Consider the following 27,656-nt stretch of genomic DNA (forward strand, 5'->3'; position numbering starts at 1 on the left):
AGACCCTGAAGCAGATCCTGGCCGGGAGTCGTGTCTGCAGTGCCGCACCACCTTCCCCACATTTTGTTGAACTTCCCCGGACGCTTTCTATTTTTATAAACAGCCTTTTCATATGGCAAGGTGGAATTAACCATGTTCTGTCACCTTACGAGCCAGGAACAACATCTTAATAAGAAATATGCGGTCATGAAACTGCCAATGCTCCTCATCCAAAATTCCCAACAGGCACATGCCCGGGTCGAATGGGACTGGCATTTCCATTAGCTGACTTAGAAATTCTGTGACCTCCCTCCAATACGTATAGACATCAGGGCAGCTCCATATTAACCCCTTAGTGACGGCCCCATTGCCTTTTTACGTCCTAGCTAAGTGGGCTTTAATCCTAAAGGACGTAGAAACATGCATCCTCTTTGGATTAAAGCCCTCTTGGCTGAGGACGTGACGGCTCCATGCTGTTGGTGCCCGCAGGTAGCCCACAGCATGGAGCGGTCACCCTGGGCTGCAGGCAGAATTCCCCGGCAATGCGATAAAGTTAAAAAAAAGTTTTAAAAAGTTAAAGATTCAGGTGGGCAGCTAAAAGTACTCACCTGCCTTGTCTGTGGTGTCCCGCGGTGAAAGGGTCCTCCGGGACCCGGCGCCGCTTTTCTGCGCATCGCGCCAGACGAATGCGCAGAAGGACGGGAGTCGCGGGAATTTTAAAATCTCCTGGTTCCCGACTCCTTAAAGGGGTTGTCTCGCGAAATCAAGTGGGGGTATACACTTCTGTATGGCCATATTAATGCACTTTGTAATGTACATCGTGCATTAAATATGAGCCATACAGAAGTTATTCACTTACCTGCTCCGTTGCTAGCGTCCTCGTCTCCATGGTTCCGTCTAAATTCGCTGGCAGCTTGCTTTTTTAGACGCGCTTGCGCAGTCCGGTCTTCTCCTTTCAGCACGAGCCGCTTCAGTGTGCTCCCCGCTACAGCTCTTCTGCGCATGCGCAGATGAGCTGTCACTGCTCGGGAGCGTGCTGGAGCGGCCATTCTGTACCATCCTCTGTTAGAGGAAGGTGCAGAGCCGCCCAGCTGTCCGGAGAAGCCGCCCAGCTGTCCTGCCGTCCTGGTAAGTGATGGGCCGGGGGGGGGGCTGCCGCTGCGCCGGGGGGGGGCTGTCGTCGCTGTGCCGGGGGGGGGGGCTGTCGTCGCTGCGATGGGGGGGGCTGTCGTCGCTGCGATGGGGGGGGCTGTCGCTGCGCCGGGGGGGGCTGCCGCTGCGATGGGGGGGCTGTCGCTAGGCCGGGGGGGCTGTCGCTAGGCCGGGGAACTAGCGCTGGGCCAGGGGGGGCTGTCGCTAGGCCGGGGGAACTAGCGCTGGGCCGGGGGAAAACTGTCGCTAGGCCGGGGGGGGGCTGTCGCTAGGCCGGGGGGGGGCTGTCGCTAGGCCAGGGGAACTAGCGCTGGGCCGGGGGAACTGTCGCTAGGCCGGGGGGGGCTGTCGCTAGGCCAGGGGAACTAGCGCTGGGCCGGGGGAACTGTCGCTAGGCCGGGGGGGGCTGTCGCTGGGCCGGGGGGGCTGCCGCTGTGATGGGGGGGGGGGGCGCTGCGCCGGTTACCTTCTGCCTGGCGGTGGGTGACTGGTCGGCCGTGTTCACTCCAGGGGTCCGGTCGGCGGCTGCGGGGCGTCTGGTTGCCATGGAGACACAGCTGGTAGCGTCTCGGGAGCGCGCACGTCGGGCTGCAGCGAGCGAAGGGAAAAGAGCCGGCGGCCATCTTGGCAAAATTTTTATAAGTTGCTGAAACGCTGGAACGGTAAGTACAAACCAGCTAGAAACGTCATTTACAGGGGTAATTAGTAATGTTTGCTTAATTAGGGGGACTGGGCAAAAAAAAAAATTCACTGCTTCCTCGAGACATCTCCTTTAAGGTAGTTGTCACCGGGGACCACGGTGAGAGGTCCCCAGATCCGCGATCGCTGCTATCCAATAGATAGCGGCGATCGCCAAAATGTAAAAAAAAAAGGTTAAAAAAGTTAGTTTCACCTCCCCACATGGATCGGATCCATGAGGGGAGGTGAAAATACTCACCCCCGATCCTCAGCGGTGTTCCGATCCCCGGGCGCGCGCACAGAGGGGCTCAGGCCCCGGGAAATTCAAAATCCCTCTGCTCTTGGCTACCATGTGTAGCCAGGAGCAGAGAGAGGTCCACTGGGAAATGATCACTGTTATCTAATGGATAACAGTAATCATTTAAAGTTAAAAAAAAAAAGTGTAAAAAAGTTTTTTTAAAAAAGTTTAGAGAGCTGACATTTCATCATCTCTCAGGGTCATATCCGTGAGGAAGGATGAAATTACGTACCTAAGGCCCCCGAATTTATCTGCGGGCCTTACGACAGCTTCTGCGCACGCGCCCGTCGCCAACACGGCAGACGCATGCGCAAAAGCCGTGGATTGCCAGGGTAATTTAAAATTCTCCCTGTTCTTGGCTACAAAACTTAGCCGAGAGCCTGTAGCTTTCACTGGCGGCCGCGTTGAGTGATTTCTGGTCACGTGTTCGCCGTTATCCAATGGATAATGGCGATCACGTAAAAGTTAAAAAAAAGTTGAAGCTTCATCTCCCGTCACCAATGCGATCAATGAGAGGAGATGAAACTTTCTATCGGAGGCCTCCGTATTTGAACCCCGACGCATTCCTCCTCTGCGGACCTTCCTGAAATTCTGCGCATGCGACCGCCGGCAAAATGCCGGACACATGCGCAGGAGGCGGGGAGCCTAGGAAAGTTAAAATCTCCTTGCTCCCGGCGACCAAGAGCCTGGAGCAGTGAGCGGTCCCCAGTCACATGATTTTAAAAAAAAAGCAATCTACCTTTGGCCAGTCTCCAATGACCGGATAGGAATTACGGATCCCGTACGCGTCTGATCCGCGGTAATACGCAAATCAATCGCATTGGATTACACAATTACGCTCACATTAGCGGGTTAGAATTACGTAATCCACTCGCAGAAAACAGAACACAGCATGTTCTATTTTACCGCGGATATCAGCAACACAGAGCCCATTGTGCACCATGGTCGCAGATATACGCGCAGCCCATACGCAACTACATTGTGTAAGGGGTGTGGGTACCCGTGTCATCGCTAAGTGACAGCGCAGGAAATACAAAAAAGAAAAAGGTGTACTGCGCATGACCGCCTGTGTGAGTAGGCAGTTATGCGCAGTACATTACACGGCCATATGCAGCGCTACAGCCAGGCTCACAGCTTGGATCCGCTGCAGGCAGATTTTATTGCCCCATGTACCCGTCTTCGAAAAAAAAAAACCACAGTGTTTACATAATTACTTTTATCTAAAATTTGGGGAAGGCCAAAAAGGGCACGGAGTTGGAGGGGGGGGGTAGATTATTTTTAAGGAGTCAATTTTTTTTCCCCCACAACTGAGCAATGGGGCCTGGAATTTATTCAGTTGTGCCCTGCAATCCAACGGGTGTTCCCCCCATTAAAGGCCTTGTCGTAGGTCCTATAAGTAGACTGGGGCCACAATGGGTATGTTTCTGAACACGAAACAAACGATGGGATCCATTTTGGGGGGAACGTCTTCATTCCTATGTACACTGTACAAAAAAACCTGTTTTTAAATTGACACAATTGCCAAAAAAATGAAAATCGTAATTTTTTCCTTTTGCTTTGATTAGATTCATTCAAATACTGTGGGGGTCAAAATATGCAGTACACCCCTAGATTTCGGTAAGGGGTCTAGTTTTCAAAGCGGGGTCATTTGTGGGGGTTCTTTAACGTTTTGGCCGCTCAAAAGCTCTACAATTGGGCAATGAAATCCAACGGGTGCTCCTTCCATTATGGGCCTAGCCATGTGTCCTGTAAGCAGATTGGGGCCACAATGGGTATGTTTCTGAATACGGCACAAGCAGGGGGATCCATTTTGGGGTGAAAGTCTTCATTTATATGTGTGCTGTACAAAGAAAACAGTTTTTAAATTGACACAATTGCAAAAAAAAAATGAAAATTGTAATATTTTCTTACTGCTTTGCTTAGATTTATTCAAAAATTGTAGGGTAAAAATTCTCAGTAGACCCCTAGATAAATTCATTAAGGGGTCTAGTTTTAAAAAGGGGGTCATTTGTGGGGGTTCTCTATGGTTTTGGCTGATCAAGGGCTCTACAAGTGGGCAATGGGGCCTAAGTCGCCTTCATGCAAAATTTCTGCTCTGAAAGCCACCGACTACTGCTTTCATTTTGGGCCTCTTTGTGCATCCAGACATAAGTTTAGGGCCACAATGGGTATGTCTCTGAACATGGGAGAAACAGGGATATCCATTTGGGGGTGCAAGTCCTCATTCATATGTGTGCTGTACAAAAAAGCTGTTTTTAAAATGACAGAATTGCCAAAAAAACAAAACTCATAATTTTTTCCTTCTGCTTTTCTTAAATTCATTCAAAAACTGTGGGGTCAAAATAGGCAGTACACCCCTAGATAAATTCATTAAGGGGTCTAGTTTTTAAAATGGGGTCATTTGTCGGGGGTTCTCTATGGTTTGGGCCGCTCCATGGCTCTACAAGTGGGCAATGGGGCATAAAAGGCCTTCAAGCAAAATTTCTGTTCTGAAAGTCACCGACTACTTCTTTCATTTTGGGCCCTGTTGTGCATCCAGACATAAGATTAGGACCACAATGGGTATATTTATGAAAACAGGACAAACAGGGGTATCAATTTTGAGGTGCAAGTCTTCATTCATATGTGTGCTGTGAAAAAAAAACCTGTTTTTAAATTGTCAGAATTGCCAAAAGAAGGAAAATTACAATTTTTTACTACTGCTTTTCTTGAATTCATTCAAAAACTGTGATCTAGATAAATTTGTTAAGGGGTCTAGTTTTTTTTCTAAAATGGGGTCATTTGTGGGGGTTTTCTATGGTTTTGGCTACTCAAGAGCTCTACAATTGTGCTATGGGGCCTAAAAGGCCTTTAAGCAAAATTTCTGTTCTGAAAGACACTGACTACTCCTTTCATTTTGGGCCCCGTTGTGCATAGAGACATAATATTAGGGCCGCATTGGGTATATTTCCGAAAACAGGACAAACAGGGGTATCTATTTTGGGGTGTCAATCCTCATTTTCATGTGCACTATAGAAAACAAATATATATTTAAAATGACATATTTGCAAAAGTATAAAATTTTATTTTTTCTCCTCTAAATTGCAATAATTCCTGAAAAAAAAAATGTGGGGTCAAAATACTCATGACCCCCCTCAGTGAATACATTAAAGGGTGTAGTTTTTAAAATGGGGTCATTTGTGGAGGTATCTATTATTCTGACACCTATGAGCCTTTGCAGTCTTGGCTTGGTGTAGGAAACCAAAGTGTTCCTCAAAATGCGGAAAAGTAATGTTACATTTGTACGTCTCCTAAATGGTTAAAAAAAATGAACGTTCTTCAAACGTGCATTCAGAATAAAGTAAACAGATGGAAATGTAAATCTTAGCAAAAATGTGTACAGTATGTTTGCACATATTTGAGATATTACAGTTAGAGATGAGCGAACGTGCTCGGCCACGCCCCTTTTTCGCCCGAATACCGCGATTTTCGAGTACTTCCGTACTCGGGCGAAAAAATTCGGGGGTCGCTGTGGTGGCGCGGGGGGTTGCAGCGGGGAGTGGGGGGGGAGAGGGAGAGAGAGAGGGCTCCCCCCTGTTCCCTGCTGCTACCCCCCGCGCCGCCACGCCTCTCCCCGGCCCCCGGCGCACCCGAGTACTTTTCACCCGAGTAGTGAAGTACTCGAAAATCGCGGTGCTCGATTGCGAAATCGCCCTTACCGAGTACGTTCGCTCATCTCTAATTACAGTTGAAAATGTGAAAAAATGACAATTTTTTATAAATTTTCCCAATATTGGCACTTTTAATAAATAAACACAAGTTCTAACGGTCTATTTTTACCACCTAAATGAAGTACAACATGTGGCGAAAAAACAATGTCAGAATCACTTGGATATGCAAAGCCTGTCAGGTTATAAAAATTTGGCTCTGTCACTAAGGCGCAAACAGGCTTCGTCACTAAGGGGTTAGGTGATTAAAAATTGCGCCTGGCACCGATGACACTGGTTGGTGGGTACTCTGTTCATTTTATAAAGTCTAGTCGGTGTCAGGTAGCACTGATGGAGTATATACAACTGCATTAGCTTATTATTTGCTTGTCCAGCTAAATAATACAGCTTCAAATCTGGCAACGCCATTCCTGCTCTGTCTTTTGGACGCTCTAATGTTTCCATACAGAGTTTGGCCCTAGCTTTTCCCCAAATAAAGGACACTACTGCTGAATTGGTCTTATTGAAAAATTTCTGTGGCACAATTGTGTCTGCATGTTCTAGACAGTATAAATATTTGGGATGGACAATCATTTCAATAAGATTTATTCTGCCGGCCACAGATAGCAGCAGAGCACTCCAGGTTTTAAGTTTATGTTGGAGGGACGTTAATAGGGGAGCAATGTTCAGATTAAACCTCAGAGCATGATCTCTAGAGATATAAATTCCAAGGTATTTAAATTGAGGGGTGACATGGAAGTTGTAGAATACCTCACCCATCTGCCAACCCTCAAGCCTCATATGCATGAATGCAGACTTCTGCCAATTAATGCGTAAGCCTAAAAATCGCCCAAATCCATCTATCAGGGAGATAGCCGAAGTGTTCCTGGGCTCTGACACATATTGTATTAGATCGTCCGCGTACAGACCCACCCTGTACTCTCTAGATACAATCTTCACACCTCTATATGTTATATGTTGCCGAATTCTCAGGGCCAAGGGCTCTATGGCAATGCCAAACAGGAGGGGGAAGAGTGGACAGCCCTGTCGGGTGCCTCTGTGTAATGAAAAGGAGGTGGAGGCCAGGTCATTTACCACGACCATGGCTACCAACGAACTGTACAGTATAGAGAGCCACCTAATAAATGAGTCTCCAAATCCCCGGAGTACCTCCATCAGGTATGGCCACTCGACCGAGTCAAATGCCTTAGCTGCATCCAATGAAGGGGGCCCAGTCCGACCCCCACCTCCATCCCACCTGTGTGACTACCTGTGCCCTTCTAATATTGTCCGTGGTAGACATTCCAGGAATAAACCCGGATTGGTCTAGGTGTATGATTTCTTTTATTGTTTGATTCAGTCAGGAGACTAATATCTTAGTGAGAATCTTATAGTCTGTGTTTAATAGGAATATGGGTCTATATGATCCACATTCCTCTGGGTCTTTATCAGGCTTCAAAATCAGCACTATGCTAGCCTCTGACAGAGTCCGGAAGACGTCCCTCTTCAAATATATGCTGGTATAGGGAGAGCAGACGTGGCACAATGTCTTCTTTATTCTGTAAATAAACTTCCACGGGCAGACTGTCCGGTTCCAGGGTATTACTCTTGGTCATGGTCATCATTGCCTCTATAACTTCTTCTATTGTAATAGGGGAGTCTAATAGGGATTTATGAGGGTCTTGTAGGTTAGGGAATACTATGTCTTCTAAATAGTTATTTAGTTTAGTAATGGAGTAATCAATCTGGGATTGGTATAGAGCACTATAGAACTGTTGAAATCTATTCAGGATATCTACGGGGTTCGAGAGTGTGACTCCTTCAGCCAATGTAATCCTCAGTATCGAGAGAAAGGCAATCTCCTGACGGGCCATGTAGGCCAGTAACTTGCTAGATTGGTTACCCAGCTCAAAAAAAGATTGTCCGGAAAAAAAGAGGTTCCTTTGGGCCTTTTACCTTAAATACATTAAATAATCCCTACTGATATGCAGCCATCTGTTTCTATTAACGTCAGATGGGTTAGCAATGAATTCACTCTCCAACAACTGGCACTGTTCTGCCAAAAGTTCCACCTCCCACGTCGTAGCTTTTTTGATAAAGGAGATTGAGGATCTAAAACAACCTCTGAGGTAGGGCGTGAATGCCTCCCACACCAATGTAGCATCAGAGCAGGCCGCATGCGCCTCGTAATATACTTGCATTTGATCCGGTATACAGTCATTAGGTCCAAGCAGTGAGAGCCAGAACGGGTGTACCTTCCATCTCCTAGGTACTGCTTGGCCAGGGTTTTTCAAGACCATTCGAATCGGCGAGTGGTCCCATATTCCTCTAGGAAGAAATTCTATGGAGCTAATTTTGGAGAACAGGGAGGGAGACCCAAACATATAATCAATACAGCTAAGTGAATGGTTGTGGGCAGCGTGGCAGGAAAATTCTTGCTGTTGGGGGTGAAATATACGCCATAGATCTAACTATCAAGGAGACTATCAAGGCTAGCCTGGTCATGCCCGCATCTCCCCTCCGAGTGTCTCCCCCGAATCTATCTAGGTACGGGTCCATAATCATATTCATGTGTCCCATGCAAAGAATTGTGGCTTCTGGCGAGAATGAGGCGAATGCAATACCATCTGCCAGGAGGGCCGATGATGCGGGTGGTGGGTTATAATAACACATGAAAACATATGGGTCACTATTTATTTTAGCCCGAACAAAGACATATCTGCCCTCCGGATCGTTTTTCAGCTGTTCTACCTCCCATCTGAGGGACTTCTCTATTATCAGGGATACACCCCTAGAATATGATGTGTGGTAGGAGTGGGCAAACCATTGGACCCACGGCTTCGACAAGACTTTTACAGTATTACGTGTGAGATGGGTCTCTTGTAGGCATACCACATGTGGTCTCCAGGAGCGCATCAGTGAAAAAATCATAGACCGCTTCCTGGTTGATCCCATGCCCCTGACATTCCAAGACACAAAAACTACCTCAGCCATAAGGGAATATGGTCAAGGTTAGTCAGAAAGGGACTAGACACAACAATCTGTTGATCCTGTGCCTCGTCGCAGTCCGCAACACCATAGTTACAGAGTACCATATAGCAATATTTCCCCATTTCCTTATAATAAAAATAAATTGTTTGAAGTATGCAATTTCGTAACATTAGAACAGTAAACTACTAACGGACAGCTAATTAACTGTTATAGAACACACAGTAAATATTACACGTACTATTAGATCTTTGTACGTGGCAATCCAATATTAGGGGAAACCTACATAGCATAGCTTGAATCCAACTATACTTGAGGTAAACGATAATCAATATTACAAGAATAGAGACCAACTTTAACTTATGAAATATTCTTGACTTAGGCCTCCCCTAGCTTGTCTGAATGACCATTTTGCACACCAATAGAGCACGAAAAGGAGAATAGAGAAGGGGAGAGAGTGAGGTAATTGAGAGAAAAAAAGGGGGGTGGGGAGGAGGAGAACAGCACCCACAGCGACCCCCAACAGTCAGGAGGACGTCAATCTACGGGCATCAATATATGACCTGGGCCTGCCTACCCGGTGTTGGGTGCAAATTAGATATTCTAAGCATAGAGTCCCGGTGGTGTAACAGGGTAATTTGAATGCGTGTCCACTTAGCACATAACAGTCTCTCTGCCTGAAAGAAGAAGGTAGTTAAGTATACATTACAGTCCCTTTGTTCGACGCCTGGTGGACAGCCACTGTTCCGCTTCAGATGGGGAGAAGAAACGTGTGCGGTCACCATCTACCACTCGCAGTCACACTGGATATGCCATGGAGTATGGCAACTGAAGATCTCTGAGTCGCTTCTTGATCTCGAAGAAGGATGCTCTCTGCTTTTGTAGGTCTACTGAGAAGTCCGGGAAGATGGATACTGTAGCGTTGTTGTATCTAAGAGGGCCTCCTTTTCTGGCAGCTTGTAGGATCTCATCTCTATCGCGGAAATTAAGTAATTTCGCCAGCAGGGGTCTAGGAGGAGCACCCAGTATGGGCGGCTTCATGGGCACTCGGTGGGCTCGCTCCACCACATAGACCTGGGGCAGGGAAGCATCTGGGAGAAGCATGCAGCCACCGTCCCATGAACTCCTCCGGCCTCTGCCCCACAGTGCGTTCCGGTAGACCCACAACACGGAGATTATTTCACCGTGAGCGATTTTCCAAATCATCTGCCTTTTGCCTCCAGAATTCTGCTTTCTGCATAAGCTCTAGCATAGTTGCTGACATCAGGGGTACGGTGTCGGCCAACACAGAGATCCTGTCCTCCGTACCAGTGACTCGGTCTCGTAGATTCTGGAGGTCTAGTCTCAACAGGCTCACATCCATTTTGATCTCGTCGATTTTACCCGTAAGGATAGCAGTAGATGTTTGTGTCGCTGATAAGAGCTGATCAGACAGTTGTTGCAAAGTCTGAACCGACCCAGCAGGCGAACTCAAACAGGTGGTTGATGCAGAGGCCATTTCTCCTGATGCAGATGACATAGGCTCCAGGTCGGGGCCACTGCGGGGTTCCCCCCTCGCAAACATCTTTAGTTTATCAATGGAAGAGTTCTGTCTAGTGGGTCCCATAGCAGATCCACCTCTGCATTTCTTGCCTTTGGAGGAGATTTTGCAAATTGTGTTAAAGCTCCTTAAGGAGGCCTGTGAATGTCCCTGAGGTATAACGAGTATGAAGCGGTGTCGAGCAGCAGTCACACAGGGAAATCGTCTAGCTTGCACTTTATGTTGACAGTAAAGTGGGACTCCGGGTCCAATCAATAGCTGCCCTGCAGGGAATTTGTATAGTGTTTTCACAGTACGTTGGCCACAGGAGGGGATGAGAAATCCAGGCACTTCTGGGAGTTGTAGAGTTATAGAAGTGCTACTGTATGTCCTGTGCTGGAAATAGTCACAGATTATGGAGTGTCTTGTTTTACACTGTGTGCTGGTCACTGGATTCCTGGAATTCCTGCCACTCACAGCTATTTATTGTGGCTGCTGAATGTCTTTCTCTGCTCTGACAGGTGAGCGCTGATGCAGAAGAGCTCAGCTACTGCCCTTCACTAAAGCCTCTCTGCGCGCTTCCTCCTCAGTCCCCACGTGTTTATGGCAGCTGCTCACTCTACAGCGGCTCTCTCTGCTGCCAGACACCTCTGCCCTTATCTCCTTCACCTCTCCTGCCGCACAGCGGGAACCCTCCGTCCTTTCTCCCACTGCTTCAGGAGCCTGCTGGCTTGCGATCAGCTTCCTCCCCAAGATGGCAGCGCTCACCACGTGGTGGCCCGCCAGTGATGTTCGAGCTCCAGCAGTAGCTGCAAGCACGCTCCAGGAGGCTTCACTCTGTCTCCCCAGGCATCGGATGATTTGTGCTGTCTATCGGGACTACAGGGGCCCCAGAATCAGGTCAAGATAATGATGTTATAGTGGTCTAAAACATGGGATCTTACGCTTTATTAAAACCTTACCAAACTCTTAAAAATAACCGACACAGACACCAATATTGGATAAAGAAGGCCGCGGTGTTTATTAACGGGGTTACAAACATTTGGGGAGAAATGTAACCAATAATAACCATAACACTTCCTGTAAACTCTGTTTTACAGACTCAAGTTTATTAACCAATCAATAAACATAACAGTTCATGTAAACTGTCTTACAGACACGAGTTTACCACCACCAAACTCTCCCCAAGTTTACCTGCCCACCTGCCTAATGCGGGTGACAATCCCCCACCAGGCCATGGCATCCACTAATGACATGGCCCCCCCAACAAACCGCAGCCTCCTCAATCATCTACACAACTCCATAATAAAAATATCCAACGCAATCTCTGACAAGTATACTATATCATTCCTATGGAAGCCTGGAACAAGACCTTCCATGTCAGCATGTCTAAAAAGTAAACATCCACTCCTGGCATGAGCTCTACCACCGGGTTACCCTTCTCCGAATTCTCTCGCTATATACAGACCTCGGCAATGACCCTAATAATCGAGGAACAATATCTGAAAAAACTATCACTGTATCTGGAACCTTGTTTAATGCTCCACTTCTCCCTTCAATGTCCCACGACACATCAATGTGTTCTTTTCTATGTCATTAACCCCCTAAGTGTAAAAATAAAACATCTGGACAGGGCCCACGTGACTCTCCAAGCCCACGTGACTCTTTATACATCAGTTCCGCCATTAATCCACTCCACCTCATACATCTATTATTCACCAAAAATATCAAACTGTGATCTGTACAATCCCAAATTTTCAGAATAACAGCGCTCTGCTGCCCTTCTCCAAGCCCAGTACACAAAGGAGGGTCCAACAATCCACACAATACTTTTCTTAATTCCTCAAATGAAAAAAGAATTAGTACACCATATTATCTGAGCGAATGTAAAACTTAAAACGAGATGAACCCCGTCTATCTACTTTTTCTTCAATAAAACCACACCTGTAAACAGTTTTAAGCACCATTATACATTAAAAGCAAGATAATGACTGTCCATCATCCCTGTCTCCCCGAAAACCAGACAGGGTCTTTTACTCATTTTTGCTCCAGAAGATCTTACTTTTGCCATGTGTAGCTGCCCGGACACTATTTACATTGACTTTTTTTTTTTAGTAACTGCAACTAGGGCTTAATTTTGGAATAGGGCTTAAAATTTAAGCATCCTGAAAAATCCTGCTAGGGTTTATTTCCTGGGTAGGTTTTATCTCCAGGGAAACAGGGTACATGGATCAACAAAGAATCTGGTGCTTGCGGGCATAGGCACATAAACTCCTGCAAATTCCTAACCAGGCATATATTCTCATGAAAATGAGCAAACAAGCGAAGCCACACCCCTTTACCCAATTTTTTTTAATTATTATTATAAAGCTCCCATGGTTTGACACATCCTTAAGGCCCCAAAGTCACATCTAAACAGCCGTACCTCATATGCTCATCTACACACTTCAGGCAATACTTTTAGCAACTTCCCTAGTAAGCTAAATGTGATAGCAGAGCGTGGATCAGGGGCATACACTACTGCCTTACAGACTCTGATCAGGGTCGTACACTACTGCCTTACAGCCTCTGATAAGGGGCGTACACTACTGCCTTACAGCCCCTGATCAATTGCTCTACCTGAAAAACAGAATTAATAGGTATGAGGTTACACCATCTTTGAAAGAAAGCCATACCCAACATTACCTTCCAAACTGAGCTATATGAGCCGCATCCTAAATGTTGGACTCCTCCCTGAATTGCTGCATCCGTAAATAAGACTATGATATAACAGCCGCATTAATCTCACACTGACCATCTCTAACCCTCAATAAGAGGTTATATGTTAGACATCATCTGACTAGCACATGAACTAACTTCTGCCGACCAGCTCTTAACAACAATTACTCCATAACCATTATCCACTGATGTGTCAGCACCTAATGATAACTCCTCCGCTTCCACAAGCTCCCATCACCAAGCTGACTGACCATTAAAGTCACAGATACCAACCATACCACTAGATCCTGCTTTAGCTCCCTTGACATCTGCGCATGCGATGTATGGGCCTTCCAACCGCACATCACCACACATAACCTGCGGGAATACCTGCGACCAATAATAATCACCTGTGAAGCCAAACAGGACCGACCTGCTAACCGCTGCAACTCCCTCCATGTAATCGTCCTTCATACGTAATGTCTGACTAATTAAACCCATAAACTATACACCCCTGACATTGGCAATTAGAAAAACCATCGCAATGCTATCAATTAAATACCTAAAAACTCCAACCGAGTACATGGCCATAGCATTTTTCCCGTTCGCCAGCGGCACCTCAAAATCCTCCATTCTGACCACATGCCCTCTAAAACTTGTTCATACCTTCATTACCCTGATGCCCAATAAACAACAATCATCTAAGTAGTGTATTACACCAGCATCAGGAGATTCCTTCCTCCCACCTACTCTAAAAATGAGGATAGTTCTAAATAATAGTAGGATGCCTTAGATCCCATCGGTAACGCCAAACCGGAAACCCAAAGAATTAACACCCCAACCAATAAGAAGTTATCCGAATACTGCATTACATGACCGAAGTGCCATAATAAAGCCAATGTAGTCACATGATGCATATCTTAATGCCAGCAGCTCAGGAGCGCCTCAGCATTCAGAGAAGACTGCTTGTGGGTAAGATAAATGATAAATCACTGAAAGGAGCTGGACTTCTTCTCTGGTATAACCCTCAAAGGGGACAACCTCAAATTAAAAAAAGGGGGGTATCAAAATGACCAGCAACTCTGCCCTCATCTGTGTGATTAGCAATTTAACTACCTCAGGATCATAAACAACTGAAATTAACTTATTAACCCCTTCACAGCTGAGTCCCTTTAACTCATGCACATATAGGCCGTACTGGAAGCCTTCTTTAATGAGCCGGGCCTACTTCCAATATGAGAGCATCACTGGAGTCTTGCCCTATTGCAGGAAATTCTCTATTTCCTGGATGAAAGGAATTTGTACTGATTTCTGACTAAAACAACAATAAATGGATGAGACCGGCCCAATATGAGCCCTCATGTCAGTACCCACACCTCTCCATTACCCGATTCCATAAATGTAACCACACATCCAGGTAGTGAGGTGCCCCAAGGATGTCTAACAACCACCTAACTAGTTACACCGAGGTAGTGAGGCGCCCCAAGGATGTCTAACAACCACCTAACTAGTTACACCGAGGTAGTGAGCCGTCCCAAGGATGTCTAACAACCACCTAATTAGTTACACCGAGGTAGTGAGGCGCCCCAAGGATGTCTGACAACCACCTAACTAGTTACACCAAGGTAGTGAGGCGCCCCAAGAATGTCTAAAACCACCTAATTAGTTACACTGAGGTAACACCAACATCCCGGTAACAATTATTAACCATCTCTGTTTCTCCGGCCACCATTAGATTCTGATTCTTTATATGAAAGTAACAGTTATAAAATAACAAGTAATTATAAACCGAATCTGATTAACAGCAGCAGCCACCTCAACCACAGACTGTGCAGCAGTTACCTCACAGCTGACAGTCTGCATAATAGGTGGCCAGTTATCTCACAGCTGACAGATACCAAGCAGTGGTTACCCCAGAGCTGACAGTCTGCATACAGTGGCCAGTTACCTCAGAACAGTCTCCTGCAGTGCTCAGCTACCTCAGTGCAGCGCTCAGCTACCTCAGCTCAGACATGATACCATTAATAAAACACAATTGTTAAGCAGACATAAATTCTCCATCATCCCCTGACTAGCCCTTTCTCTACAGCCTAGTAAGGGTTAACACTAACACATTTAAACTGACAAATCTACCTTGGGGGGGGCGCTCACACGACGGCCCCCATGCCCAGCACCTTGTGAGCCAAAGCCAGGAGCAGAGAGAAAGTACAATGGAAAGATTTGCATGTCTTCCCTGTAATGGACACACTCCTGGCTCCGGCCCGCCAAAAAACCGAACACAAAAAACGCCGTGCGAAATCCCACCCAACTGCTACACAAGCTAAATCCATCTATACACAGGTGCCAGTAAGCAGGGGTACCACCTGGTTACCGGGGGTCTCACCAACTTGTAGAGCTTCACCTGTACCCTGCAACTGCAGCAGCACAGGACTTGGCAGAGGGGCCGTCGCCATATTGTAGAGCTTCACCCGTACCCTGCACGTGCAGCAGCACAGGACTTGGTTTTGTCATCTTGTGGCACTGTTCCTGCTGGTGTGGCATCTGCTGGGCACTGTTCCCCCTGCCAGGTTTCAGTCGCCTCCGATCGGATAAAGGTAAAAGGCAGCCTCTGCGTTCGCTTTGCTGGTGGTTTTCTACTGACAAGTCCTCAGATACAAGTGTTCAGACGATGTCCTCTGCCTGTTCAGCTCCTCCTGGCCTGCACTTCTGACAAGTCCTAAGCTGAAGCGCAGGGGATTCCAGACATCTGTGCAGCTATTCCTCACTGTCCACTTCATCCTCGCTGATGATCAGCCGCTGCAGAAGGTCCTCCATCTTCACAGATGATCTGAAGCTGTGACAGGAATTGTGAGGGGAGCTAACAGGAATAGGGAGCTGTCACCTGGATGCTGCTTGCTGCTTCCTTTCCAGATGATGATGATGGCCCACATCTCTGCACCTCCATATCTCACTGCTGTTCCTCTCAGCTTGTTCCTTTGGGCCAATCACCAGCCACTGTCAGGCGACCAGATTCTGCCTGACAACCACAGGCATTTCCCGCCATTTTTTTTCAGCCAATTATTAGCTGCTGCCAACCAGTCCATCACTGACCCAGTAATGACCTTTGTAACATATCATGGTTCACCAGAAAACCTCCTCCATAGAGAGTGACATATATCATCCATCCATCATGTACATAAAGCTCCCAGATCCCATGAGGCTTTCCCTCCTAACTGTCCCTCAAGCCTTATAGGAGCTACTGGAGATCAGGAGATGATGGCAGAAAATAATTTTATTTTCCAAAGACATTTCATTTTTTCAAAAGTAGTACAGCAAAAAAACAAAACAATTCTATAAATTTGGTGTCGTCGTAATCATACCAACCCCACAGAAGAAAGTTACAAAGGATTCACTGGGAAGGAGGGAACTCAAATTACTAGAAAGCCCTTTCACAGAGAGGGTGCTCTAAAACTAAATTTTTATTATTAGAATTCTGGGCTGTGGACTAACAAGACAAACAAACAGACTGACAGATAAGATGCCACAAAAGTACATCAACACTACACTGTAGTCTTTCCAGAGTAGGTAATTGAATCCAGAAAGATGAAAGTGTAATGGTTGTTTAGATCGATTATCGCTCAAAATTCGCTCAAAAGCCATCGTCCTAGCGATAATAGTTTTGTCTATCTTGCGCCCATCAAGCAGGTTTCGTTAATACTGCTCATCGTTGTCTTTCAGTCCGCTTAAAATTCGTTGTTCGGCTGTTTGCTTCTCGCTTTATTAAAATGACATTGTTCAGTCGTTCAGCAATTTAAGGGGAGTTTTTAATCGTTTGGTAGGGCGTGCATTCAACAGGCTACAGGCCCAGCGATTGGCTGACGGGAGGACAAAGCTTCATAATCCTGCAGGAGAAAAAAAAAAGCGCAGGAGGATCGCAGCACGCTACTAACTCTGTCTGATTAAATGCTTTGTCTCCCGGGTGGTGCCCTTACCTGCGTAGGATAGCTATGTGAAGAAACACTGTAGGAGCGAGGCCGTAGACCGTTCTGACTACAGAGTACTGCTAACGGCAGCAGCCCAGACATGGGGAGAATACGAGGCTCATTCTGCCCCTAAATTTAGGGTCAGCAGACGGACTCCACCTCAACAGGATCATTCATGCATCCCAGATGACATGTGACCCACGTCCATATGGACATGGCTGACTGACCTAGCAGTCCAGTCCTCCTAGAAACCAACAGATCTTCGTTTGGTTCCGAGGCCGCCTGGAGAGGGATCGGACCCATAATGGTTCAGCATGTTCAAGCTGACCGGAGGGAAGCTAGTAGATGGATCTATAGCCTCCAGGCACCCTGTTGTAGAGTAAACCCCAACGGCCTACCACTACCACAAACAGGATGAGATATTCTTTGATTGACTGCCTGTCAATCCCATAGTATGCGGCTCTGAGCATCCCCTGCCTGGGTCTCATCCTGTAAGCGGGGAAAGCGCTAAAGCTGCCTGCAAGGACACTGCAGACTGGCCACCATAGGGGAGCAATGTGTCTGTGGACTTTCTGTACACAGTACTCCTTCCATATGGGGTACTGCTAATAACCAGCTCGAACATGGCTGGATGCAATCTCATACTGCATAGAGAGCGCACATAGCACGTGTCTCTTACCTGTCGTCCTGGACACGGACAGTGCGCCAAGTCTGCCTGCAGGGAACAGCAGGAGGCACCCCCTAGTGAGCTAACCGTTAGGCAAGGCTCAACTAGGCCTGTAACAGACCTGAGGAGCAATGTGTCCAGAGACTCCCTGTTGGAGTTCTCTTTCCAAATGCAGGGTACCACAGGCCTCAGCAAGGCCGGAGCCATGCTGGCAATTTTTTTGAACACCATTTTTCGTAAGACAAGATAACCTGTAGCTCGGTGTGAATGTCGTACCGCACATAGTACCAGATAATCCCTGTGCAAGTACTCTTCCCAGTATGGGAGGTACCACAGGTCTCAGCAGGCCCAGAATCACGCAGAGGTTGACCGGCAGCAGTGTCTGGCCATTCGCCCTCCTGAGTAGAGGTAGATCGGAGAGTAATACTGCTCCGTTGACTTGCAGTAGGAGGGGGAGCCGTGGCGCTTAGGAATGGGGCACATAGCCATCGGGGGTGGGGGAAGCCTGAGCTGTGCATGGAGGGGACAGCAGGCCTTCCCTCTCCCAGCCATAGCCCCTGCCATACAGGACCCTGCACGCACAAAAACACCTGCCGCCTCGGCCGGGCTTGTCAAGCAGTCCGGCAGGCGGTCAACAGCAAATGAACACAATACAACGTGCGGCGGCCAATACATACATGCCCATGGCGGCATAAACCAAGCTGTGTGACCCCATGCAGAACACGCACGGCTACACATAAAAATTGTACAACGGCTGCACAGGAAATGCAGTGCAGCCACTACCCATAAATGCCACGCAGCGGCTGCCCATAAAAAATCTGCACGGTGGCTGCTACCGAAATGCTGCACAGTGGCTACACACTAAAGCTGCACCATTAAAGCCGCATACCGGCTACACATTAAAACCGCATAGCGGCTCCACAATAAAACCGCAGAGCAGTTACACACACACACACATATATATATATATATATATATATATATATATATATATATATATATATATATATATATATATATATATATATATATATATATATATATATATGCATAGACTTTGAGGATTGGCTGACTGAAGTTGAAGTGAAGTTGAGCCACTGGGAAAACATGCAGAATGACAGATCCCAGCAACAAGCTCCAACACAGCCCCAAGGCGGCCAGTGTACGTATAGCACATGCGGCAAGGGCGACAGCCTGGTGTGACATGTGGGGGTCCACTTGCCTGTATATCACCGACTTTTCAGACTGGAATGGCCACCATAAGCACAGAAATGCCCATGAGACTATGATTCTCTTTACCTGGCGCCCGCCAGCATTAATTCAGCATCACGCATGGATATCCTACAAAGTCCAACATAAAGTCCATATTCTCCGCACTCCACCTCAGTCTGAGTCGAGGGTTGTCGTCCCTTGTCCAACTCGGGGCCTTTTGCTGGTCCCAACTGGACCTCGGCTAGCAGCCCTCCTAGCTCTCCTGAGCTGTCTCTTCCTCCCTGCTTCTGGCAGGAACTGCCTCTTTTGTGGCAGGAATTGGTAACACTCAGGGTGTTAACCGTCTCTTTCAGGTATCAGAATGCCTATCTAGCATCCTCTGTAGGCCATTCTGATACTGCCCTGCTACAATGGCTACTCTAAAAGACACACCGCACCACAGCAGAGACAATCCGCTAGGCAGCAACAGACCCAGCATGGCGCCACACACCGCATGGCGACGAATATACCCCCGCATGCGTAAACTACACAACCTGTCAGGCAGTGTGACACAGGAGGGTACTCCTGTACAGGGGCAGGGCAGCAAGGGAAGCCCTATGTACTTACCTACTCCTTTTTTTAAATAAAAAATATTCACCTATCTTCTTTCTTTCTTTCCGGCCTCCAGCAGGGTCCCCGAACCAGCTCCCCATATCCCGCAGAGAGGGGAGAGGCAGCTTTCCCGGGGGACCTATGGCCGGCAGGCAGCGAACTGGACCTCAGTCGTGCCACCTTTTCCTCTCCAGGTAGGGCAGACAACGGACAGCAATGTCTGGCCATGAGCTCTCCTGCGTAGGGTTAGATCCGAAAAGTAATACTGCTCAGTCGACCTGCAATCGCTTCTTGGAGGAGGACAGACACTTGCTGTCTGCCCTCCTTGTGGGGAACAGGTAGCGAGCTGCCTGGCCTGTCCCCACATCCCCGTAGTCCTGAAGACCTTGATTGAAGAGGTCAGCCTCATACAGACACTAAGCTAACAGCTGATTAGCTGAGTACCTGCAGAGGATATATAGCAAGCAGGAGGAGCCAACTCGTTTGTCTGCTTAGTGTCCGCCTCCAATCAGCACGTGCTATATACCCAAGGTCAAAGCTGTGTCCCCAAATGATACGGCCGAGAAAAAAGAATCCTGATTTTTTGAAAGTGGGGAAAAAAAACAAAAACAAAAAAAGGCATGTCATTAAAGGGTTAAAGCAAGTCAACTACCTTATATACCGTAAGATCAGGATAGGAGATACTTGATATTTTGAAGGTGTTCAGCAGTTTTGCACCATTCTCTTTTTCTGTGAAGGCGCAACTCCTACTGAAACGTATTGCACCAGTTCTCAGCTTGTGCGTACCTGCATTCAGGAAGGAAGGTGACGCAGTGCATTTCAATGGGAAGCGCTGATGGATGGGGTCGAATCACATACCCACTCCTTAGCAGAAATTTGCTGTACGGGAAGACGGCATCTATGGCAAGAAGTTGTGACTTCATAGAAAAAGAGGATGGTACAGAACTGCTAAACACATTAGGGGAAATTTACTAACCCTGACAATTCTGACACCAGGCTTAAGACAGTTTTTCCCGGCGCATGCCTCATCATGTATTATGCACATCCCCGGTTCCTTCGTGCGCCTTGTCAGAAAAGTACTGAACGGCTGCAGTGTTCAGTGAATGGAGAGGGGCGAGGGAGTGCGAGGAGAGAAATCTCCTCAAGCCACCCCGCTGTAAAGCAACAATACTCACTCCTGTGCAAAAGCACGTGAACTAGTACATGCAGGGACGAGTGTTGGGAATTGTTTGCTCAACAGTCGTCCCGTCTAAATGAGGCTTAAGTTGCCAACATAACCCTATAACTAATGTCCTGTATGTATCCATAAGGTGGCCCCTAATCTAATATGTATGGGGGCCTTTGGCCTTCCTAAAAAGTTTTAGGTTTGTAAACAGTATGGTAATAAAACTCTAAGGTATAAAGTCAGCATCCTGCCAACAATCAGAAGATCCGACATTCAGTTTTATTCTGTGAATTTTTTTTGCTGCTATATATACGGTAATCAGAAGCTTCAACCCACAACACCCCCCCCCCCCCTTCCCTTCCCCCACCAACCTCAACATATCAAACTGTGACTTTTATGTCTGCAATCCCTTTATTAATGGTAGACAAGTGTAGAAGGTTATGATGGGTTGTAGGGTCTCACCTTTCAGTTTACATCAGTTGCAGATAACCATTATCGTTTTCTCCACTCAGATGATGAAGTTACTGTGGGAAAGTTTTATGCCACGTTCCTAATTCAAGAATATTTTCGGAAATTCAAGAAACGCAAGGAGCAGGGGTTGGTAGGAAAACCTTCCCAGCGCAACACTCTCTCACTGCAGGTACTTGTCATCACACCCGTCATCCTAGGCAGTATGGATGGAGGTTACCGGTTGCAGAGTCTGTAAGATGAGCAAAAGACAATTCACTCGGGTGAATATTCTCTAGTCTAGGGGTAACAATTCCTTGCAGTGTGTTCTCAGCCTGCCATACTGGTCATGAGCTGGCTGTTTAGAGAAGCGGGTGCCTGTCTCTAGTAATTATAACTGCAAGGTTGTTCAGTGAGTTGATCCCGGGGGTGCAGCATGTTACATGAATAATATGGCTTCCAAACTCTATAGGACAGTGTATTATACAGTTGCAATCAATCAAAATTATTCACCCCTTGTTGCAAATTAGTTTACAAAAAAAGAAACAAGAACAAATAAATGGCTCAATACAACTAATATAACAAGTTGTTTCTCTAAATTCAACACAAAATGCCATGTATGACTACTGCAGTGAATATGACTACTACCCATGAATATTGGTGAGTTGAAGGTCATTGCCCATGAGGAATGGGCTAAGATTCCTATAGAACGCTTTCAGAAGAAACAAGAACAAATAAATGGCTCAATACAACTAATATAACAAGTGGTTTCTCTAAATTCAACACAAAAAGCCACGTATGACTACTGCAGTGTCAGAATCATTCAACACCCTGAATAGAATACCTCATTAGAACACATATTTGCAAATCAGATGTTGTATCAAGTACACCTGATGCAACCAATCAAGGTATTCATAAGTTGCATCAGGTGTGCTTGAGATAAAATGTATCAAACACCTGGACTGGCTAGAACTTTGTTGACTGTGATGATTGATTACATGTTAGAAATTTGGCTAATGGTACCTTTGCACAGAGCAATTATCATCAGGATAATAGCTGGAAACAGCAAATTTGGTCGATAGTCATCCCATGTACTTGCAGCCACCGACAGGGCACTGCTTGCAGTGAATGGAGATGGATGGTCAGAAGAGCTCTCTGGTGAGCTGCGCCAAAAATTGATTTCAGAAGTAGTCCTGGGAAATTCTAGAGACTGTCAGTCGCCTGATTTAAACAGCATAGAAAATCTTTGGTAGAATTTGAAGAAGGCGATTGCAGCAGACAAACCCATGAATATTAGTGAGTTGAAAGTCATTGCCCATAAGGAATGGACTAAGATTCCTATGGAACGCTTTCAAAAGCTGCTGTATGGCTCTGCATCATGTCTGCACAGGTCTTAACAGTAAAAGGGTCTCTACTAAGTTCTATAGATGTTCATCATAATGAGGGTGAATAATTTTGAGACTGCAGTAGCCATTAAAAGTCACATTTTGTAGTGAATTTGGAGAAACCACTCATTTGTTGTGTTGAGATATTTAAAGGGAATCTGTTACCTACTTTTATCCATATCAGCTAAGCATATGGACTGAAAGTAGGTGACCGCTGAGCCCAGGGATGTGTTAGACCTACCTCTCCTTGTTGTTCTCCCGTTGTGAGTGCTGAAAGCCATGGCTGAATGCATTGAGCGACGTGCTAAGCAGTCTGCCTATTCTAATTTTATAATAGGCGGATTACTTCCAGCACTGACACTGGGGGAATGACGGGTTAGGTAAGTATAACACATCCCCAAACTCCACCAGTCACCTACTTTCAACCCATATGCTTAGCTGATAGGGCTAAAAGTAGATGACAGAGGCTCTTTAAATTGTTCTTGTTTGATTTGTTATTCTTTTGGCCAACAGCTAAAAGTTTGTAAATTTAGCAAACAAACCCAATTTGTAGGGGTTTGGAAATTATTTTGATTGCATCTGTACACTAGGCATCTATAGTTCTTGCTGCTTACATATATTACACAACTGTGATACATAAATTTCTTCCCTTTATACAATGGTATACTAATCTTTTGATGGCTATGCAATCAATATATTAAATGCATTTAGCTCCCAGTTGCTGGATATACCTTCATATATATATATATATATATATATATATATATATATATATATATACCACCTTGTCATTATCACAATGTATATACCTCCATTTATAGATCATCCTGTACATAACTGCATATACTACCTTATATAAATGTATACTACCCTTTACATTGCCATATCTACCATCTTGTAAATACCGTTCTGTATATCCTTCCCTTTATATATCATCCTGTACATAACTATATATTCCACCCTATATATACCATTCTGTGCATAGCTGTATATATCACTCTGTATATTCTCTATATCCAAAACATCCTTAGACCGGCATTTAAATAGGCGCTAAGATTAAAAGGGCCCCATAAGCCAGGGTTGTCCTTGTGTCTGGTCTCAGCTGTGTAACAACGGTGAGGCGCTGACAGGTCTTGGCCCTGGCTAGTAGCCCAGATGTTTGTGGTTCCCCTCAGGCTGGGCTGCGCACGCTGCATGATATCGGGCCTGAGATTCGCAGAGCTATTTCTGGAGACCTGACCGCAGAGGAAGAGCTGGACAAAGCCATGAAGGAGGCCGTGTCGGCTGCGTCAGAGGACGACATCTTCAGGGTGTGTAGGAAATGCAGCTACTGACTGCGCCGGGGTATACTTATGCATGAGATTTGTGGGTAACACTGGCAGAATCCACTCTACTACAACATGTCCAGTTCTCCCAATTACTCCCTTCTATTGTCTCGCCAGCACACAGCTGTAACATCTGTAAACTGTATGTCATCCTGTATCTACCATTCTTTATATCTGTCATTAATTTATCATTCTGTAACTCTATATAACATTGTAACAGTATGTAGCATTTTGAAACCTTGTATCAACCTTTCTGTAACACCCTTTTTCAAACATCCCATATCAGTGTACCCTTCCTCGTAATATTGTACTTACTAACTCTATAGTTCCTATAGTAGAGGGTATGTCCTCTACTTTTATTGCATTCTTTTTATATATCTGTCCTCATACAGCATCTTGTATATATCATCCTCTAGCATGTGCACATCCTGTCTTACTATAAATCACCACCGATTATTAGTTACTATATGAGTTAGTGTGACAACTTACCTTTATGTATGTATAACATTGCACATCTGCTTGTGTAATTATGTCACTCTTGCAGATTCAGTGTTTTATCCTGGAGTATCACACTGTATTGTCCATTTGTATTACTGTCGCTCGTATCATTCTATCACAACTGTCCAAAGTACACCTGCTCTGATAACATTGCAGCTTATCCTGCTGTATCATAGTTGTGTGACAATGCGTTTCTGTTCTGGTATGACTGTACTGTCTGTGTGTATCACTCCGCCACCTAGCACACCTGCTGTGGTAACATTGTATCACTCCTCCACCTAGTAACCTATTCTGCTAACATTGTATCACTCCTCCACCTATTCTGGTAACATTGTATCACTCCTCCACGTAATACACCTATGCTGGTAACATTGTATCACTCCTCCACCTAGTACACCTATTCTGGTAACATTGTATCACTCCTCCACCTAGTACACCTATGCTGGTAACATTGTATCACTCCTCCACCTAGTACACCTATGCTGGTAACATTGTATCACTCCTCCACCTAGTACACCTATTCTGGTTGCATTGTATTACTCTTCCACCTAGTACACCTATTCTGGTAACATTGTATCACTCTTCCACCTAGTACACCTATTCTGGCAATACTGTATCACTCCTACGCCTAGTACAACTGCTCTGCTAACATTGATCACTCATCCACCTAGTACACCTGCTCTGGTAACATTGTATCACTCCTCCACCTAGTACACCGGCTTTGGTAACATTGTATCACTCCTTCACCTAGTACACCTGCTCTAGTAACATTGTATCACTCCTCCACCTAGTACACCTGCTTTGGTAACATTGTATCACTCCTTCACCTAGTACACCTGCTCTGGTAACATTGTGTCACTCCTCCACCTAGTACACCTGCTCTGGTAACACTTATCACTCCTCCACCTAGTACACCTGCTCTTGTAACATTGTATCACTCCTCCACCTAGTAACCTATTCTGGTAACATTGTATCACTCCTCCACCTAGTACACCTGCTCTGCTAACGTTGTATCACTCCTCCACATAGTACCCCTGCTATGGTAACATTGTATCACTCCTTCACATAGTACACCTGCTCTGGTAACATTGTATCATTCTTCCACATAGTACACCTGCTCTGGTAACATTGTATCACTCTTCCACCCAATACACATAATCTGGTCATACTGTATCACTCCTGCATCTAGTACTCCAATTCTGGTAATACTGTATCACTCCTCCGCCTAGTACACCTGCTCTGCTAACATTTTATCACTCCTCCACCTAGTACACCTGCTCTGCTAACATTTTATCACTCCTCCACCTAGTACACCTGCTCTTGTAACATTGTATCACTCTTCCACCCAATACACATAATCTGGTCATACTGTATCACTCCTGCATCTAGTACTCCCATTCTGGTAATACTGTATCACTCCTCCACCTAGTACGCCTGCTCTGCTAACATTGTATCACTCCTCCACATAGTACACCTGCTATGGTAACATTGTATCACTCCTTCACATAGTACACCTGCTCTGGTAATACTATCACTCCTCTACCTAAACTATCACTCCTCTACCTAGTATACCTGCTCTGGTAACACTGTATCACTCCTCCACCTAGTATACCTGCTCTGGTAACACTGTATCACTCCTCCACCTAGTATACCTGCTCTGGTAACACTGTATCACTCCTCCACCTAGTATACCTGCTCTGGTAACAGTGTGTCACTCCTCCACCTAGTACATTTGCTCTGGTAACATTGCATCTTATTCTGCTGTATCATGGTTGTCTGATTGTATTGCCCATCCTTTATCACTGTACCTGCTATGTGTAACATTGTATAACTCACATATTACACCTGCTCTGGTAACATTGCATGTTTCCCTGCTGCATCATGGTTGTGTCACAATTAGAGATGAGCAAGCGTACTCGCTAAGGCAAACTTCTCGAGCGAGTAGTGCCTTATGCGAGTACCTGCCCGTTCGTCTCAAAAGATTCGGGTGCCAGCGGGGGAGAGCGGGGAGGCACAGAGGGGAGATCTCTCTCTCACTCTCTGCTCCCGCCTGCTCACTCCCGCAACTCGCCGTTCTTCCCCGCCGGCACCCGTATCTTTTGAGACGAGCGGGCAGGTACTTGCATAAGGCACTACTCGCTCGAGTAGTTTGCCTTAGCGAGTACGCTCACTCATCTCTAGTCACAATGTATCATTCATCTGGTATCACTGTACTTGGTAACATTGTATCACTCTTCCTCGTAGTGCATCTACTTTGGCATTATTGCATCTTATACTGCTGTATCTTGGTTGTATGACATTGTATTACTTATTCTTTATCGCTGTACCTGTTATGTTTGCAACATTGCATCATTCTATGGGTATTTTTACATGGACAAGAGCCGCACAAGTATTCGTTCAAAAGAGCAATTACGGGCGACCATCGTCCCATGTACACATGGGACCCAACAGAGCAAATAAGCGAGATTTGTTTACTTGTCGGAGATGCTTGGTTTTCAGCTCAACTAAAACAAACTAGCGACTGTTGGCCTGTGTAAATAGGCAATTGTTAATTTGTGAATAACTGCCTGTTTACTATGAATAGAAGCGGGCGACCAGAAAAGATTCCCAATAGTCATGCTGTGTAAAAGTACCCTACTTATTACACCTTCTCTGGTAACGTTTCATCTTATCCTGCTGTATTGTGGTTGTGTCATATTGTATTGCTTATCATGTAACACTGTGTCCATTGTGCTGTAATAGCAAATCCATGCATTTTGGTTATGTGTCAACTTCCTGTAGGCGTTAACAATAGCTTCAATCCCGCATTAAAGAAACGGAGGCTCCAATAGGTTGTGATACACATTAGACAGAAGCAGGTTGATGGTTGAACAACCTTTGAAGGAAGGATCATCTGGTAAATGATCATTTCTCCGAGTCAGCCATACACATTCCAGTTGATATTGGCCCTCACAGTCATTTAAACTGGCCATACATATTCAATGATGCGACAGACGTATAATCGTTCTCAGAACATTCTTTTAGAGAAACGTTGTTCAAGGCCAAAAGATCTTTTGTATGAACAAAAAAAGTCTTTTGACCAACTATTGGAGGAAAATTTCAAATGTGGCCAACTTTTTTCCGAATGATGATGGTCCGTCTCTGGTCAGCCAAAATAAATGGCCGTTTTGGTTGATATCATCCGTTTTCATCAACTGTAGTCTAATGTGTATGGGCACCTTCATTTAAATTACATTTTCTTGGGAGTTTGACACTGTAGCTCCCAGTAAGAAAGACTGTACATCCACAACTGAATGTCCAGCAGTTCCAATCAGGGGTGACAACTACTCAACCCCGAACATGATTCACATATTTACATTATGATCACCTGACTAATGTACCAATGTCGTGTTACATAATCACATCTG

The 27,656-nt window shown here is 45.8% G+C and overlaps 1 protein-coding gene across 5 annotated transcripts in view; it reads left to right on the forward strand.

The window, feature by feature from the left end:
* CACNA1C (calcium voltage-gated channel subunit alpha1 C) overlaps positions 1–27,656 on the forward strand; it is a 346,433-nt gene that overhangs the window by 301,557 nt on the left and 17,220 nt on the right. For all 5 annotated transcript variants that reach the window (XM_066590969.1, XM_066590965.1, XM_066590968.1 and 2 more), the window contains 2 exons: positions 21,107–21,234; positions 23,602–23,736. In XM_066590969.1, coding sequence (XP_066447066.1) covers positions 21,107–21,234; positions 23,602–23,736 — 263 coding nt within the window. The remainder of the gene's footprint in view (positions 1–21,106; positions 21,235–23,601; positions 23,737–27,656) is intronic.

The sequence above is a fragment of the Eleutherodactylus coqui genome, chromosome 2 (assembly GCF_035609145.1).
Source record: "Eleutherodactylus coqui strain aEleCoq1 chromosome 2, aEleCoq1.hap1, whole genome shotgun sequence".
Classification (NCBI taxonomy): domain Eukaryota; kingdom Metazoa; phylum Chordata; class Amphibia; order Anura; family Eleutherodactylidae; genus Eleutherodactylus; species Eleutherodactylus coqui.